We start from the raw sequence: 17,723 nt of genomic DNA, 5'->3' as shown, positions 1-17,723 counted from the left end.
TCCCTCCAGCCACGGCTAGGCGAACCCGAAATTACGCTATATCAACGCTGAGTGCCAGCAAAAAAGACTTGGTTTGTCCTTTGTATCCTGCCAGCGTCTGTCCTCATGCCCAGTCCATCTTCGACATGAGTGGAAATCTATCGAACAATGGTGCCCCTGTGCTCAACTGGGCAAATACAGATATCGACAAGGAGGTTGCACTCGGTGCTGTTGACTGGGATGCTCTTCTACAATATGCCCAAGCGACTAGGCAGAAGATCGAGAAAAGCGAGGTTCCACTTACCTGCCAGCTCTCTGTTGAAAACAACAAAGGCGGTAGAAACCTAGTTCGACGTCTGCACTTCCAGGACGGCGCCTGCTGGCTCGTACGAATCCAATTAGACGACCCAACACCAGAGTCAATCCAACGCCTAGAGCAAGAAGTCCATACAATGTCGGTGGTCCGAGAGCGTTCAGAGATTCCCGTCCCCGAAGTGTATGCTTACGAGGCCAACTATGATAACGTCTTTGGTGCCCCATTTATGCTCATGGAGTTTTTACCCGGGGATACAATCATGGATTCATTTGGCGGCTACCAAGTTCACAAGGGCAAGATTCCCGAGAACTTTACACCAGATTTCCATGCTACATTGGCAGACATTCAGGTATGACATGATGCACCGTTCTTGGTGAAGTTATCTAACCCTCTGGACTCTAGGTACAAATGTCAGCTATACGCTTTCCCCAGATTGGAGGCATCGTCAAGGCTTCAAACGGAACCTATTGCGTAGGACCGCTCCCTGGGATCGGCGGTCCCTTCGATTCACCAGCGCAATTTTTGGAAGCCTGGGCTGACAACCTCAAGTTTCCTTACTCTGAAAAGACCATCCGTGAACGAACACCTCCACAGTTGTTCGATGAGATACTAGAGTCAATCCGATCATTCCCGTCCAAACTCAAGGAGCTGGCGAGGGAATATGGCTTCCGAACAGGCCCATTCCCCCTCTTCCACACTGATCTATACTGCAGCAACATCGTTCTTGCCTCTCAATATTACGTCATTGACTGGGAAGATTCATTTATTCTGCCATGGGAGATGGTAGAATTTGCCAAGAATCTATGCATGTTGCCGCCGGCTTTAGACGGACCGCTCTACCACGAAGACGAGACGGATCGTAAGCGGTTGGCGGAGCGCGAGAATTATATAAAGTTAGTTAGGGCGGCGGAGGAGTCTCGAGGACTTGACCATCATTTGTCTGCAACGCTTGCAAACTCTACTGTGCAGAATTTCGCACATGCTATGTGGCTGTATCGGATCGATGGAAGGATTGGGTTTTACAACGACGTCATCAACTCTGTGCTAGCTAGATGAGCCGCGTTGTTCTCACCAAACAAGGGAACTACAAATGGGCACTCTTGGAAAAGGGGCGCTGGTAATTCCTCTGCTTATAGCAACCGAGGACTTTCAATTTGTGTTATGCGTTAAGTATCAGAAAGGATATTAATTCCCTGATTGTCCAAATACAATTAGATGCAATTAATATAGTTGACAATTAACGACGAGACTCCACTCAGTTGCTAACGGACGGGTACTAAAATAAGACCGTACGTCAACCGAGGGCCCCACTTGGCTAAACTAAACTTGGTTAATCTCAATCTTATCGCAATGCAATCTCAAAAACGTTTCGCCAATTGCCCCTTTCTTTCCAACGCCGTGGCTCGGCCGTGTGTCCTTGTTCCTTCACACCAAGAACCCAAAACGGTGCCGTCAGCCAGGCACACATTCACTCGCTCTCACGCGGCAGCGCTTCAATCCATAATGGACGGCCCAATCACTGAAGCGCTCGGTGCGCACCACCCCTATTACCCCCTGGGCGTGGCCATCCCGACATACGTCGCCAACACCATGAACGCCGGTGTCTTGGTGTCCATCTTCGCCGCCGGCTGTGGCGTTATTTTCGTGCCCACCTATCTGTTTGCTGTGAAGACCAGGCCGGCCATTTCCTTTGGCGAGGTGCTCGTTGCATTCTGGTGGGTTCTTTGCGGCTCTATTCACCTGACGTTTGAAGGTAAGTTGTCGCTCATTCATTCATCCAACCCATCCACTTGACTCATTACACGCCTAGGCTACTTCTCCTACAATCACTTTGACATGGCCAGCAAAACCGACCTCTATGGTCAGCTTTGGAAGGAGTACTCCCTCTCCGACTCGCGCTACATGACCCAAGACCCCTTTGTTGTCTGCATGGAAACCGTCACCGCCTTCTTCTGGGGCCCTTTGTCCTTCTTCATCGCCTACGCCACCATCACGAACCACCCCTGGAGACACCCGCTCCAACTGCTCGTCAGCATGGGCCAGCTCTATGGTGATGTGCTGTACTACGTCATTTGCTGGTACAATGAGTATGTGAATGGGGTGGCCTACTCCCGTCCTGAGCGTTACTACTACTGGGCTTATTTTGTGCTGTGCAATGCCTTTTGGATTGTCATTCCGCTGGCTCTGATGGGATACAGTGCCAAGACCATTGCAAAAGTCTTTGAGAAGACCAAGGTTATGAATGGCTCTGCGAAGAAGCACCTGTAGATGAGAATGGGTCACTTTCTTTCCCCTGCTACATCATCTCATTGTCGTTGATGTAGGGCATTAGAGATGGACAGACGATAGATATATGAGGGTTGGCTTACAGCTCTCGCAATTTGAAGGAAAGGGGCGGAGAAAACCGCCGTGGTAATATAGATAGCTATGATAGATTACGAGGCTTGGAAAGAATGGCATTTGTATGTACTCATTCAGATCACATAGCTTACTGCTTGCACTGTTCAGACACTGGAAACTTCTTCCGCCGCTCTTGCTGCAAAGTCTATGCTCACTTTACCATAACATCTCCCCACAGAGGCAATTTCTGGCGAAGTCTTTTGGGCGTATGTAAAACCGCAGTACCGTTTCCACCGTCTTGGGCATCGGGAGCACGACTCCAGGCTCCCTAGCTTTCGAGCACAAGTAGAAATGGCAAGATACATGTACCAACCTCAGGCCAACAGATTATGCCAACACGTGAGCACTTACATAATATCCCTACCTGTAGGCACCGAAAAGTATCCGCGGGTCGTTACTCTACCAGCACGTTAGTCAGCGCGACGTAGCTTGGACTTCAAGATGGTCATCATCTCTAGAGTGAATCTGCGAGCTCTCTGGAGGCAAAGGCCAATAGGATTGTTTTCTCGCCCTCGTCAATCGTCAATGCCTTGCTCGAGATGGTCAAGTCACATGATAAATGAGCCTATTGACGAGGAGCTGCTACCAGGCGACCGTCTGAGATCCTTCCATCCTACCCGACCTGGTGAGATGCTCAATGGCAGGTTCAAGACAATCACAAAGCTTGGCTATGGGGTCGGCTCTCCCGTTTGGTTAGCAGAGAATATTGTGTTGTGAGCCTCGATACTACGCGCACCTGGTTGCTTCTTCTAATGTTTCATCTTAGCGAGAACTCGGCAGATAAATCGGCACCTCGCTACGTCGCTGTCAAGATCGCGGCCCTGGACCTAGACGCAGGCTGGGAGGCAGGGGTCTCAAAGTTCATAGCCAACGCTGAGCCGTCACATGTAGGACTAGACTTTATCCGAACACACATTGGCGAGTTCCAACTAACGGGCAAAAATGGGACGCACACTTGTCTCGTGTACACTCCCATGAGAGAAACTCTTTTCCAGCTTCAACACAGACTACGGGGCCAGAGACTTGCACCGCCTCTTGTCAACTTTTTTAATGTGTCTCCTTGAAGCTGTTGACTAGCTGCACACTAAATGTCGCCTCATTCATACAGGTAAATTGAGCTTAGTCCCTCTGAATACCATGAAGCTAACTATGGCCCGTCAGACATCAAGGTCGACAACATTATGATGACGATTGAAGGTGAAGCTGTCAAACATCAAATGAAGAGCCCCCAGCCGAAGCACATTCGAATCCAGGATGGCCGCGAAACTTACCTTTCGCAAGGCAACTTTGGGCCCTTGCAAGGCTCCAGACTGCTTCCAAAGCTCGCCGACTTCAACATCGCCTTTCCCGTACTAGCTAATGGCAACGGTCACCTTTCTGCAATCCAATCCCATCGTTTTCGTGCCCCCGAGGTTATTCTAGGCTGCCCATGGTCATACAGTGTCGAAATCTGGAATCTCGGCCTTCTAGTAAGCTGACATGTTCCCAGCCCTCAAGGAGGTACTGACATTTGTAGATGTGGAACCTCATGGAAGGTATTGGTCTGTTTGACAGGCCGGCTGGTGAAGATGGCGAGTACAACGCGCATGTTCACCTGGCCCAAATGGTATCCCTTTTAGGAGAACCTGATGAGGAGTGTATGAAGAGGGAGCGCTTCTTTCGTAATTATCGACTCGAGAAACCTGTCGTTAATTCGCGTGGCAAGGAGTGCAATGCCATGACTGAGTTCTGGGTCGGTCCATTCTTCAATGATGAGAGTAGGTCGGCCAACATTCATGAGCCATGACACAAAGACTTACTGCCATTTGCCGGTAGATGATATTGTTCGTACGGACCTTGTGGAAAGGAAGAGGCTGGAAGATACGGTAACAGAACTAGTTGGCCATGAGAAAGATGTATTCCTTGACTTTGCGTCTGGGATGCTCCAATAGATACCGGAAATCGCAAGACTGCCAGGGAGCTGCTTCAGCATCCTATCTTCCATTCTCTGAATGAAAGGCGTGCGCAGTAGAGAGAGTGATTCTTCACGGAGGCGATAACCCTGGTGCTAATTGCAGCGTATGGAAACACCGCGAAGGAATCGTGACAGACCCGTCAGAAAACCGTTCTGCTCACATCACCACTATGATTCAGGCTGTTTCACTTACAACCGTCTATTGTTTTCTGACCATAACCTCTACTATTTCCCGCCCATCGAAGGAGTATTCAAAGAAATATTCTTGTCTATTCATAGCTGCATCAGTGTTATCATATTTTCGGATGGCGCTTGCCAGGTGTGAGAGCATATGGCAATGTTTTTCTCTCTCCTTTTTTTACATCTCAGAGCCTAGGTCCGAGCATCATTTTGCAAACTAGCAGATTTGTAAAGAGCGGTATTGCGAAGATGAACCCTAAGCTCAACGAGCGGCGTTTGGGCAACTATGGGAATCACCTGCAGGCCATGATTTTGGCAGCCTGTTAGTCTCCTCTTCCTGGTTTATCGGCCCATACAGAAGACTGACGATACCCAGCCCGCATATCAAGAACTGATATGCTAGCATAGCTCAGCGTATTGGGCTTGACAGTACTTGGTGTGAAAAAAGTTTCAGTATATGAAGACTTGCAACTGTGCTCATATTGAATCTAAGAACTTGCTTTGACATTCAAGATCCTTGGTTTCTTCCAACGCCCTGTGGTGTTGCATGGAAGTCTCGTAACATTTCGACAAGGACCGATCCAATTTCCACCGTTTGATCAGACATTTTTCGAGTTTTTTTGCTCGCCATGGGTGACGGTGATGGGAAAGAGTTACCAACAGGAGGTGTGAACGCGGCCAAGGTCGTCATCCGCCAGCAGCACGACTTGGTGAGAGCGACCTGCCAGACTGAGGTACCGTCCAGCTTCTCACGTCAAAGACATATGTCAAGTGCGATTTGACAATGTATTGACCATGTGCGGATGAACGAGCAAGTCTAGCACATTTCAACACCAACAGCAACCGCACATCACTAGACGCATAAAAGGTGCCGTCAGCACAAGAGTGAGTATTTTACTAGCACTATAAGGCTGAGCATATTGTATCCCATTCATTTACTTGAGCATCTTCTCATAAATAGCCTCAAGATCCTTGGCAGGGTCTTCATTCTCCACCATTCCCAGCCAACTGCCCGCCGGCTTCTTGAACCCCAGCAAAGTCTGCATCTTGGGACTCATCTTCAGCACCTTGCTCCGGGGCACACACAAGAACTGGTTCTCCTCCGTCCGCAGAGTCCCCCGGCAAAAGACGAGATTTGTAATCTTGCGCACCTCGCCAGGAATAGTATTATATCCCGCGCCGTGAGCGAGGGTGCTAAGAAAAATAAACGCAGAGCCGCGCTCCATTTCTGCACACCACGCAGTTAGCCCCGAGAAATAAAGTCGACTTGTAAAACAGAGCCTTACCAAGGAAGGAAACTTCGTCGGGCCTGCCGCGTCTATCGTGCTCCCACTTGTGGGAACCGAGAATGACCATTGTGCCGCCGTTTTCGCGCGTGATCCTGGTCCCGGCGAGGAAGCAGCTGAAGCCGTCTACTTCGTTAATCTTCATATTGGGGCGATGCTTGCTGGAGAAGATCATGTCGTCTCTGTGTAGGGCCTGGCGCGGAGAGCCGTGGCCGACGTGGAAGCCCATGCAGATACTTAGCAACGGGTCCACGACGAGCTCTTCGGTGTGCTGCTCGAAAACGGCGGGGTACCTCTCCTCTAGAATTACCTTGAGCAGCTTGTCTATGGTTTCATTCGTGTCGAGAATGTTGGCAATGGTGTCTGACTTGCCGACTAGGCCGGGAATGACGAGCGTCTTTTTGCCTATAAAGTTGTTGTAGGAGTCATCATCGACAATGGACGACTTTGTGTAGGGCTCAAGCTCTTGGTCAATCTTGTCCAACTCCTGTAGGGAAACGAAATCGGTCAGAATGACACCGCCGTCTCGCTCGAGGATAGCGAGAATGTCTTCCAGGGAAGATGTTGCGGGAATCTTGGTGATGGCCTTGGCGGGCTGATACGAGTCCGGAATGGGAGCCAATAGACGTGGAGCAGAGTATTTCTCGTCGGGTTTCTCCACCTCGACTTGTTTCTGCGCCGACTGTGCGTCCGAATTGATCATGGCTGGGGAGGCTTAAGGGAAGCGTGGTGTTTGAGGATGGGCTGGTGAAGTTGGCAATGGAGGACAAGTAGTGCCGTGACACTCAAAAGAATAGACGCACAGTTGTTCAACGAGCCTGCGGCAACATGAACATGTCCAACAACAGAGCTTAGACGGGTGTGTTTTAAGGGCGATAAGCTATCCTGGCTCTTGATTGAATGGGCCTCGATGACCAAGACGCGGCAGTGTTGAAAGGGGAAGAAAACCATCGGATGCCGCATGTATACACATGTGATAGGCCACACCGTTTGGTCAGCGCGGCTCCGCATGCGAATGGGGAACGCAAAGATATCATTATTCATAACATGGGCTGAATGTATGCTGAATGCGACAACTGACGCTATTGCATGCGCATGAACGGGCTCGACCGAGTTCGTCGGCAGATGTAACATGACGACCTGCTGAGCCCGAGTGGGTGCCTCCGACCTTTCTCGCCATGGCCGGGGCAGGGCGTCCGCCGTAGATGCGGTAGACCATGTTCGGTATTCATCTCTGCCATGCTATAGCAGCGTGATGAAGGGCACTCCCCGTGTGCCGCGCGGCAAAGGCCTTCTCAGACACTCCAGGGTGTGACAAGATAACATGACCAGGCCCTTATGCACTCACCAGTGGACCCTGATGCCTCCAACGCCCCCAGGCCGTCGATAAATAAACTTTGGGTGCTGAGCTGAAACCATGGGAGCAGACCAGACTCTTGTTCAGATTCCCTTCCCCATTTGGCGGGATGCATGCGGCGGCGAAACGGCACGGCTGGCGGAAGGGTAGCCACGTCAAACGTGTGAGAGATGACCGACAGAGGTTGCGGGCATATGCATACGGGGTCTGGACCAGATGATGAATGAGATCTGCACTCATGCAGTTCGTGACGTGTCATCTGTGACACATATAATTGCATGCATTAGCGTCGCCACTGCGGCACGGGACGGCAGGGGACCAGGCACGATGTATGCACGTTGCATCGCATATAATTAGTTTTACGGAGCGCTCCATCTACCGGGATACCTTGACTTGGGCTATTCCTGAAACGAAGAATAGGGTTGTCGTACTAATATGCGTTGATCCAGCTTAGCATCAACACCTAGTATGCTGAAATCACGCGAGGCGATCCGGCTTGGTGATGCCGCGTCTGCCGCATCGGTGGCTTCATGCGCGGCCGCAAAGAGTCTCCGGTCGAGGACTGTTCCATTGTGTTCAAGCCCATGTCCCTTTTGGCACCTTCTGCAAGTCGGAAGCACAGTGGAATATCTATAAGAGTACATGAATTATACTTTATTTCCTCATCACGACATGCCAGATGCTTCCTATATCCCCATGTTGACAAAAGTATCACGTTAGTTGCCGCGGGGTCTTGTCAAGTTTAAGGTTTGACATTATTCATAATAATTCCATTCTGCATACAGCCAGTCAGCCAAGACGGGTTTGCAAGGAATACCATCTCCTTCCACATCTAGCAAAGCCGTTGATACAGGAACCCCTTTTGCCCTTACTGCATGTGTGCCACGGTGGTAGTCGAGCATGTGGTGTAGGAAAGCCCGTTCCGCTCCTGTTTATACTCGTTGCGCCGACTATCGTCGTCCAATGCGTGGCAGGACGCCGAAACCTTGCCATCAACCCCCATCGTATGAGCGCTCATCTTCTCATTCATCCCTGAACTCGTTGTACAACTCAAGATGAGTGGCATCTCAGATCACGACTACCAAGTCCTGGTCAACGAGTTCAACGCCACTGACGATATCTCGCTGCTAGGTAGTCGGCTGGACCAGCTGTTTGAACAAGTGGCGGATCGCTTTCCAGACAACACAGCCGTGATTCACAACGAGAATGAGGTGACCTTTAAACAACTCAATAGCTCTGCAAATATCCTCGCGCGATGTCTCGCAAAGCGAGGCCTACAACAGGGCGATGTAGTCGGCCTAGCCGTCTCGCGCTCCATCGACCTCATTGCTGCCATGCTGGCTGTGCTCAAGCTAGGCGCCGCCTATGTTCCCATCGACCCGTCATTCCCCGCCGAGCGCATCAACCAAATGGTTGAAGATGCCGGGCTCAGACTTATTCTGCTCAGCGGCAGGCCAACCAAGGGCCTTGGGCGTTGGGCAGATCTATGCTTGAGCGTGTCCGAGGCAAGAGATGGCTCAGTCACGGATGGTACCAACCTCGAAACCGAAATCCAAAAGCGGGACTTGGCATATGTAATTTATACATCTGGCTCGACTGGGCGCCCCAAAGGCGTCGAGATTAGCCACGGAGCCGCCGCCAACTTTCTGAGCTCGCTGCGCAAGCATGAGCCTGGTTGCAGCGAGCGTGATCGCCTTCTTGCCATCACCACTATATCCTTTGACATGTCGGCCCTGGAGCTATTATTGCCACTTGTGTCTGGGTCCGCAATGGTTATCGCGAATACAAGTGCGGTCAAGGATCCGCGCGAGCTTATCAGCTTAATGGCACGCCACAAGGTCACTATTCTGCAAGCGACGCCCGCAACGTGGACGATGCTTCTAGAGTCTGGCTGGAAGGGAAATCCGCGACTATCCAAAGTCATTTGCGGCGGGGAGCCGCTCTCTCGCCAGCTTGCAGACCGCCTGCTCGACGCTGCCGATTCCGTATGGAATGTATATGGACCGTCCGAGACGACCTACGGAAGCGTGGGCAGAGTCGGGCAGGGCGACATCGTCGTCGGCAATCCCGTCGCCAACGGTAGGATATATGTCCTCGACGACAACATGTCGCCCGTGCCTATAGGATCCGAGGGCGAAGTGTACATTGGCGGCGGCAGCGTGTCCAACGGGTACCGGAACAAAGCTGAGCTCACACGCTCCCGGTTCCTCGTCAATCCCTTTCATGGCGGCGTATTCTTCCGCACCGGCGACCTGGCTCGCTTCATAGCGCCGGGAAAGCTCCAAGTCGTAGGCCGCATAGATGGGGTGGTCAAGATCCGCGGCCACCGCATCGACGTGGGCGACATAGAGGCCGTCTTGGTCGATCACGCCAATGTGTCCGAGGCGGTGGTTGTCAGTCGCGATGATCGTCTGGTGGCGTATTGTGTGCTTCATGCGCCTTGTCACGATGCAGCCTCCCTAGACGGCATTCTACGCCCGTGGGTTGCCGAGCGCCTCCCGGCATACATGCTGCCGACGTTTTTTGTACAAATGGATGCGTTGCCGCTGTCTCCCAGCGAAAAGGTCAACAGGAAGGCGCTCCCTGATCCGATAGAGGCGATGCAGCATCAAACCATGATACAGCCAACCTCTGAGCTGGAGCAGCGGATACAGGCTATTTGGTCGGATATTCTTGGCCACGATCGCTTTGGGACAGAAGACAACTTCTTTCGAATCGGCGGGGATTCTGTGCGCATAATTCGCATGCAGGCGGCGTTGGAGAAGCAGCTGCACCGGCCGGTACCAACACCAAAATTATTTGAGCACTACACGATCAAGACACTGGCTGCCTATCTTGCCGGCGCTGGCAGAGAAAACAATAACGAGTCACAAGCAGTCAGTCAGACGTTTGCTGGCAGTCATGAGGACATTGCCATAGTCTCCATGGCCTGCCGATTACCCGGTGGTGTGGCTACGCCAGAGGCTCTCTGGCAGCTACTCCAAAGCGGCGGCGACACGATTATCGATGTGCCCAAGGATCGTTGGGATGCAGATAAACTATATAATGTCGACGCTAACATTGACGGCACGTCGTATTGCCGCCGAGGCGGCTTCCTCGACGAAATATATTCATACGACGCGTCCTTCTTCGGCATATCGCCCCGCGAGGCACAGGCAATGGACCCAACGCACAACCTCATGATGGAACTGTGCTGGGAAGGTTTTGAACGAGCCGGCTACACACGGGACCAGCTCAGCGGTAGCGCAACCGGAGTCTTCCTCGGCGTCAGCAACAACGCCACGACAAACGGTACACCGCCAGACCTCGAGGGATACTCCATCACAGGAAGCGCCAGCGCCACCATGTGCGGCCGTCTGTCGTACACCCTCGGCCTCCGGGGGCCATCTCTCGTTGTAGACACGGCGTGCTCATCGTCCCTTGTCGCCACGCACCTGGCGTGCAACGCCTTGCGCCAAGGCGAGTGCAGCATGGCCTTGGCCGGCGGCGTGAGCCTTCTCACCACCCCGGGCATTCACATTGAGTTTAGCAAACTCGGCGGGCTTTCGGCAGACGGTCGCTGCCGCGCCTTCTCCGATGACACGGACGGCACGGGATTCAGCGAGGGCGCGGCGATTGTAGTTCTGAAGCGCCTGTCCGATGCCCGCCGGGACGGCGATGACATCCACGCCGTGCTTCGTGGGACCGCCGTGATGCACGGGGGCTCCAGCGCCGGTCTGACGGCTCCCAGTGGCCCTGGCCAGGTAGCTCTTCTTCGGAATGCCTTGGCCCGGGCGGCACTGGAGCCAGGGGACATTGACTACGTCGAGGCGCACGGCACGGCTACCAAGCTGGGCGACCCTATTGAAGCGACTGCGCTGGCCGAGGTCTTTGGTACGGAGCGCTCCGGCTCGGATCCTCTGAGAATAGGCTCGGCCAAGTCCAACCTTGGGCATACTCAAGCCGCGGCCGGGGTGGTCGGCTTATTAAAGGTCGTCTTGTCCATGAAACATGACACCCTCCCGAGAACATTGCATGTGCGGGAGCCCATGGCAGCAGTCGACTGGAAGCGCGCCAACATGGAATTGGTGCTGGCAAATCGACCATGGCTGCCAAATAACAACCGACTACGCCGGGCGGGTGTGAGTGCGTTTGGTATTGGTGGCACAAACGCCCACGTCATTGTTGAAGAGTCGCCTACTCCCGCCGTAGAAGAGACTAGCAACATTGCGCCGCCGTCGCTCCCGGCTACTATCCCGTTTGTTTTGTCGGGGCAAGGTGATTCCGCTCTCAGGGCACAGGCGGAGAGGCTCCGACTGCACATCGAGAGCGGCGCCGGAAAGGACAGCCGCCTGCGTGATGTGGCCTACTCGCTTGCCACATGCCGCTCACACCTTCACCGGCGATTGGTAGTGATGGCTGGAGACAAGGCAGAGACTCTGGAGAAACTTGCATCTGTAAGCTCAGGTCCTACCCAACCCCTGAGTGTGAACGAGGTCGGGAGTCCAACAGTAGCAATGCTCTTCACGGGGCAAGGAAGTCAATTGCCAGGAATGGGCAAAGATCTGTATGCTGTCTATCCCGTTTTTCGGGATGCACTCGACGAAATTGCCACAAAATTCACAGATTTGGAGCGGCCCCTTCTCGACATCATGTGGGCCGAATCGGGAAGCGAGAATGCTGCCCTGCTGAGCCGTACAGATTTTGCCCAGCCCGCCCTGTTTGCCCTGGAAGTTTCCCTCTGGAAGCTGTGGCAGAGCTGGGGCGTGAAGCCCGACTTTTTGCTCGGCCACAGCGTGGGGGAGCTTGCCGCCGCTCATGCAGCAGGAGTGTTGGACTTGTCGGATGCTTGCCGGCTTGTCATGATGCGCGGTCGTCTGATGCAGGCTATCCCTCGCCAGGGCAAGATGGCATCAGTGGAAGCTAGCAGCGCCGAGGTCAGCGCCGCGATTCAAGAACTAGGACAGCATGACAAGGTGGAAATCGCAGGCTACAACACGCCCTTGCAGACGGTTATATCAGGAGACGTGGAGGCTGTTGAGGCCATCTTCGACCATATGCAAAGTTTAGGACGCAAGACAAAGCTGCTTGATACGAGCCACGCCTTCCACTCGTTCCACATGGACGGTATGCTGGATGACTTGAGGGCCTTGGCCCAAAATATCCGGTTCAGCCCACCCAAGATGCGCATAATTAGCAGCATGACTGGTCGATTAGCCGGGTCAGATGAGCTTGAACGGGCCGAGTATTGGGTTCAGCAGGCTCGCAATGCTGTCCGGTTCAGCGACGCCTTCCAAACGCTGGCCGGCCAGGGCGCAAATGTCTTTCTGGAACTTGGACCCAGTGCAATGCTTTGCGGCTTGGGCGCGGCATGCCTCGCCGATCCTGGTCAAGTCGGCGCTGCCCTCTGGCTGCCCTCTTTAAAGCCAAACGCGGATGGGCCGTCGGTCATCCAAAGCAGTCTCGGCGAGCTACACGTCCGACATGTGCCGGTGGATTGGGCTGCATATTTCAAGCCTTTTGGCTGCAAAAGAGTCATGCTGCCCACATATGCCTTTCAGCGGGAGGATTTCCGGCCCGCAAACAAAGCCATTTGGTTTGATGTCGTGTCACCCAGCACTGGGACCGATGCCGCGCCGAGAGTGCAAGACATGATGTTTGAAATCAACTGGCGTCGCGTCGAAACTAAAAGCATCCAGCCCCGCGGTGCGTGGGGCCTTCTCTGCCCGTCGGGAGAGACTGCGTGGACAACAGAGGCACAAAGGGCCTTGTTAGCCACGGGTATGCAGTTGGTGGCAGTGAGCGAGCCTCATGAGGCCGACCAGCTCGACGGCTTGCTGACTCTGTGGGACTCTGACGCCGACACTGTCCAGATGGCACACAGGGTCACTGCAGTAGCGCTGGCTCAGTTGCAAGAGGCGATCCGAACTGGCCTTGGCGCGCCCATAGTATGGGTCACCCGGCATGCCGTGGGTGCTGGAGCCGACGACCGGCCCGTCAATATCGGCGCCGGGCCGTTGTGGGGCCTCATGCGCGCCGCTCGGAGTGAGCATCCGGAGCTGCGGCTGCGATTGATCGACGTCGATGAGGAGACGGACCGCGCCTCCCTCAGCCAAGCGCTGATGCTGGCCGATCAGACAGAGATTGCTGTCCGCAGAGAACAGCTGCTAACGCCCCATATGGAGCGCGCTGGCCCGGCCGCACCATTGCCAGTCGGACAACCATTCGTTCGAACCGACGGCGCTGTGTTGGTCACGGGCGGCCTGGGTGATCTCGGAAGCCGCGTAGCCCGTAGACTGGCCACCGCCCATGGGGTTCGTGACCTTGTTCTGGTGTCGCGGCAGGGGACGAATTCCCCCGGTGCCGACGCACTCGTCGCCGAGCTGGCTGAACTGGGTGCCACAGCCACCATAGTTGGCTGCGACTTGGCAGACCTTGACAGTGTCGGATCAGTTGTGCAGTTATTTACACCGGATCGGCCTTTACGCGGTGTAGTTCACGCTGCCGGGGTTGTTGACTCGGGCATTCTGTCATCCTTGACTGCTCGCAAGTGTGCCGCGGTTTTCGCGCCAAAAGTCGACGGCCTATGGAATCTGCACCAACTGACCAAGCACATGGACTTAGACCTGTTCATGATGTTCTCCTCCATATCTGCTATCATCGGCCTACCGGGCCTAGGCAACTATGCCGCCGCCAACTCCTTCATCGACTCGCTCGCACACCTGCGACGAGCGCAGGGCCTGCCAGCCAGCTCTGTGGCCTACGGCACGTGGGCTGGAGACGGCATGGCGACGACTCTCGTCCCAACTACCCGCGCCCATCTCGCGCAGCTCGGACTGGGTTTCCTCCCGCCGGAAGCCGGATTAGAGATTTTCGAGCAAGCCGTGTATCAAGGCCGCGCGCTGACGGTAGCGGCGGTCCTTGATTTACAGCGTCTCGGGGCCTATTACGAAGAGCAAGGCGGTGTCCCCCCCTTGTTGCACTCGATGCTGGGCGGAACAAAGGTCCAGAAGCCGGCTGATGAGGTCGTCAACTTGCGCGACTTGTTGGCAGACGCTTCTCCGGAAAAGTATGGCAGCATCGTGTTGCACATGGTCCAAGAAACAATTGCCAAGGCATTAGGGTACACGAGGACCGAGGACGTCGACGCCAGTCGACCCATGCACGAATTGGGGATTGACTCTCTGACAGCAATTCTGACTCGCAACCATCTGGCGACATTAACGGGAATGGCATTGCCACCCAACATTGCCCTGCTCTACCCCAATCTCAAGTCGCTCAGCGAGTTCCTGTTGTGCCGGTTGCTGGACGATGTCGAGGGCAGCACGTCCAGTCCATCAGATACCGATGGCGCAACACCAAGCACGCCAACGTCGGCCGCTTCTTGCGTCGACATGGCAGACATCCGAAGGGGCGTTCTTGATTCCACATTCCAGTTCAACAACCCTGTTTCTCCTGGTGTCCCCGAGACCGTGTTCGTGACTGGCGCAACCGGCTTCGTCGGCGCCTTCATGATACACGAGTTTCTTCAAAGACGCATATCAGTGTACTGCCTCGTGCGTGCCAGCGGCTCTCAAGAGGCGCAGCAACGCATGATTGCCACGCTAAAGCAATACGGCCTCTGGCGGCCCGAGTACGAGCCGCTGCTTGTCTCGGTGGCCGGCGATCTCTCCCAGCCCCTACTGGGCCTCGGCGAGGTCGTCTTCGACGACTTGGCGAGCCGCGTCGACGCCATTCTCCATTCAGGCGCTCTTGTAGACTGGATGCGCCCGCTGGACGACTACATTGGCCCCAACGTCCTCGGCACGCACGAGGTCCTGCGTCTGGCGTCTTGCGGCCGTGCCAAGGCCATCCATTTCATATCCACCATTTCCACGCTGCCCATCCATGCGGGCTACGGCCTTGCAGAGCACGACGGCGAGTACGGCTACGGCACGTCCAAGTACCTTGCTGAAAAAATGGTTGTGGCCGCTCGTTTCCGCGGCGCAAAGGCATCGTCCTATCGGTTGCCGTTTGTGGCTGCCTCGGCTGCCAGTGGCCGCTTTAGACTTGATCGTGGCGACTTTTTGAATAATCTCGTTACGGGAAGTCTGGACCTGGGCGCTTTTCCCTTGATCAATGCCGACTTGTCCTCTGTGCTGCCGGTCGACTATCTGTGCGGGACGATTGCTGCCATCATGACCGAGGACCAGGAGCGAGTAGGCGAGGACTATGACTTTGTTAACCCGCAGGCACCTACATTCAAGCACTTCTTTGAAATGATTTGCGCTGTAGGCGGTGGCAAAGAGACGGTTTCCTTTGGTGAGTGGCACCGCCGCGCGCTCGAGTATGCGGCCGCCCACCCGACAAGTTCGCTGGCCCGTATTGCTACTGTTCTTGATGGCTACAATGATAAAACTGTAGGTAGCTTGGTGAGTGGGAGTCCGGTCGGTAAGCATGTATTAGGACTGGATGCGTATCGGGCCCCGCCGTTGGATGAGGAATACGTCCGCAGGTATGTGCATTGCATTGAGGCGGCAAGGGCTAAAATGCGTTCGTGAGGAGGCGTTGGAATGTACATTACACGATGGATTATGGTAGATGGTATACGTCGTTTGTGTAAATCGCACGTAATGGATTCGCTGCTTGTGCGTTGTTGGTCTCATTCTGTTCCCAACCCTGGGGTGAGCTGACCTGTCGAGTCTATTTTATATTACGTTCTAAGCAGGTTGTTTAAATTCCTGTATCGTTTTTTTATTCTTTCCATTTCACTAGTTATGCCTGGATGCACTATTCGATATTCAAGCTAAGTCTCACCATTTTGTTCATCAGACAATTGTTGTGGAATTATACGTTGTTTGGGCAGTTTTCATCACTGTATAGTATAATTATAGTGTGAAAACAAGGGTTTTCAGCTCGATTGATAAATAGAAAATTTGCCATGGCAGCTTTTGGTGATTTTTAGCCTTGATACAATGCCTTATTTACATTACAGTATCGAGTCCGGATGCTCGTCAACCTGGGAGAGTCCGTCTCGCAAACTTCGAAAAGAAACACCAGGAAAGTACTTTTCCCTATGAGCTTCAACCTTATCCGTGGGAATTGCGCATGCTTGGCTGATAGACAACAGGTAATAGTCAGCCAGGACCTCGGTATTCTCATCCTTCGCCGTCTTAATCATGCCTGCAACACTATGCAACGAAACATGTTGTATCGGAATACCAGGTCGATACTTTTGCACGGCGAGCCTGGTAGCTTTATTCCAGCAGCTGCGCTCCCCCGACATGAAGGTATACGGCTCCCATGAACCGCGCGGTGCCTCAATGAGGGATACTAGCCCTCTCACAACATCGCGCGCCCATGTGAAATCCACAGGCTCATTCCCTGTCCCCGGGATTACAATCTTGTTCCCGGCCCAGTTCATGGGATGGAACTCGCCAATCTCTTTAATGTGTCGATTCTTCGACGGCACAAAGTAGTCACTGAGCCAGCCGATGCAAACCAATGTCCACTCGAGATCCGTCTGGCCCCGGAGCATCTCACGTATCGGCTCGTGAGGTGCATAGTAGAAGCCGGGCTCATCTGGATACGCCTCGATATCGGCTACAAACTCGGCGGGAATGAAGCGCTTGCACCGGGGGCTCTCTTGGCAGGCCAGGATGAGGTTTCTGTGGACATTGGTATAGGCCGACGAAATATCTGAAATTGTCGATATCAAGACTTCGCAATCGGCCAGAGGAGCTCTCAGAGACGACGGGGAATAGTCGGTAATAGCCTGAGCCACTCCTTGGCTCTCGAGTTGAGGTTTGTAGCTTCGGGTCAGGATAACGAGCACATGGCCGGCTTTGACAAACTCTTCGCAGATGTAGCGAGTCAGGTCGCCGTAGCCAGCAATTGCCACACGCATTGCTGGGAAGGAGAGCAAAGTTGCGCCTCAAAGACAGCGATGAGACGTCGGGCAGAGGTGTGAGGTGTCCCCAAAACTACGTAGGCACTTTCTCGGCGTACAGCAAAGCGAATAAGACCAGTCCCGCGAATACAGTCCACTAGACTTGATCAGACAACAACTTTCGAGTCTCGACTCTCCCGGGTGCGCTGAGCACGAACCGCGCCTGCATCGAAGCGCGGCTGGTAGTCCGTTGAGTCCGTTGTGCATGAACTACTGTTTCTAGCCGTGGGCAGCTCGTACGGATCTGAAGCCGGCATATACAAGTGTAGTAACCCGTCTTTGACGATGCTAGAGACGCAGGAAGCACGACATGGTTGCTTGCGGTGCGCCGTATCCTGGCCGCA

At 53.9% G+C, this 17,723-nt stretch overlaps 6 protein-coding genes across 6 annotated transcripts; 4 read left to right on the top strand and 2 right to left on the bottom strand.

Moving 5' to 3' along the window:
- Positions 1 to 125: 125 nt before the first annotated feature.
- Positions 126 to 1,351, top strand: G6M90_00g032350 (uncharacterized protein; the record flags this gene model as incomplete). The annotated part of the gene is made up of 2 exons (XM_014687684.1): positions 126 to 644; positions 698 to 1,351. 2 exons carry the CDS (start codon positions 126 to 128, stop codon positions 1,349 to 1,351), a joined length of 1,173 nt encoding a protein of 390 aa, XP_014543170.1.
- A 447-nt stretch (positions 1,352 to 1,798) lies between these two features.
- Positions 1,799 to 2,563, top strand: Ebp_0 (3-beta-hydroxysteroid-Delta(8),Delta(7)-isomerase; the record flags this gene model as incomplete). The annotated part of the gene is made up of 2 exons (XM_014687683.1): positions 1,799 to 2,048; positions 2,106 to 2,563. The coding sequence occupies 2 exons, from the start codon at positions 1,799 to 1,801 to the stop codon at positions 2,561 to 2,563; spliced, it is 708 nt and encodes a 235-aa protein (XP_014543169.1).
- Positions 2,564 to 3,247: 684 nt separating this feature from the next.
- AFC3_0 (Serine/threonine-protein kinase AFC3) lies at positions 3,248 to 4,626 on the top strand (the record flags this gene model as incomplete). Its single annotated transcript, XM_066130104.1, has 5 exons — positions 3,248 to 3,408; positions 3,462 to 3,613; positions 3,857 to 4,164; positions 4,212 to 4,452; positions 4,511 to 4,626. 5 exons carry the CDS (start codon positions 3,248 to 3,250, stop codon positions 4,624 to 4,626), a joined length of 978 nt encoding a protein of 325 aa, XP_065986484.1.
- Positions 4,627 to 5,764: 1,138 nt separating this feature from the next.
- On the bottom strand, positions 5,765 to 6,818 carry swnH2 (Dioxygenase swnH2; the record flags this gene model as incomplete). Its single annotated transcript, XM_014687681.1, has 2 exons — positions 5,765 to 6,057; positions 6,116 to 6,818. The coding sequence occupies 2 exons, from the start codon at positions 6,816 to 6,818 to the stop codon at positions 5,765 to 5,767; spliced, it is 996 nt and encodes a 331-aa protein (XP_014543167.1).
- A 1,709-nt stretch (positions 6,819 to 8,527) lies between these two features.
- Positions 8,528 to 16,053, top strand: swnK_1 (Reducing polyketide synthase swnK; the record flags this gene model as incomplete). The annotated part of the gene is made up of 2 exons (XM_014687680.2): positions 8,528 to 15,945; positions 16,032 to 16,053. The coding sequence occupies 2 exons, from the start codon at positions 8,528 to 8,530 to the stop codon at positions 16,051 to 16,053; spliced, it is 7,440 nt and encodes a 2,479-aa protein (XP_014543166.2).
- A 366-nt stretch (positions 16,054 to 16,419) lies between these two features.
- Positions 16,420 to 17,337, bottom strand: swnR_0 (Oxidoreductase swnR; the record flags this gene model as incomplete). Its single annotated transcript, XM_014687679.1, has 1 exon — positions 16,420 to 17,337. One exon carries the CDS (start codon positions 17,335 to 17,337, stop codon positions 16,420 to 16,422), a length of 918 nt encoding a protein of 305 aa, XP_014543165.1.
- Positions 17,338 to 17,723: the final 386 nt, after the last annotated feature.

Source organism: Metarhizium brunneum, chromosome 2, assembly GCF_013426205.1.
Source record: "Metarhizium brunneum chromosome 2, complete sequence".
NCBI lineage: Eukaryota > Fungi > Ascomycota > Sordariomycetes > Hypocreales > Clavicipitaceae > Metarhizium > Metarhizium brunneum.
The sequence above is the reverse complement of the archived record's forward strand: the minus strand, read 5'-3'. Positions and strand labels throughout refer to the sequence as shown.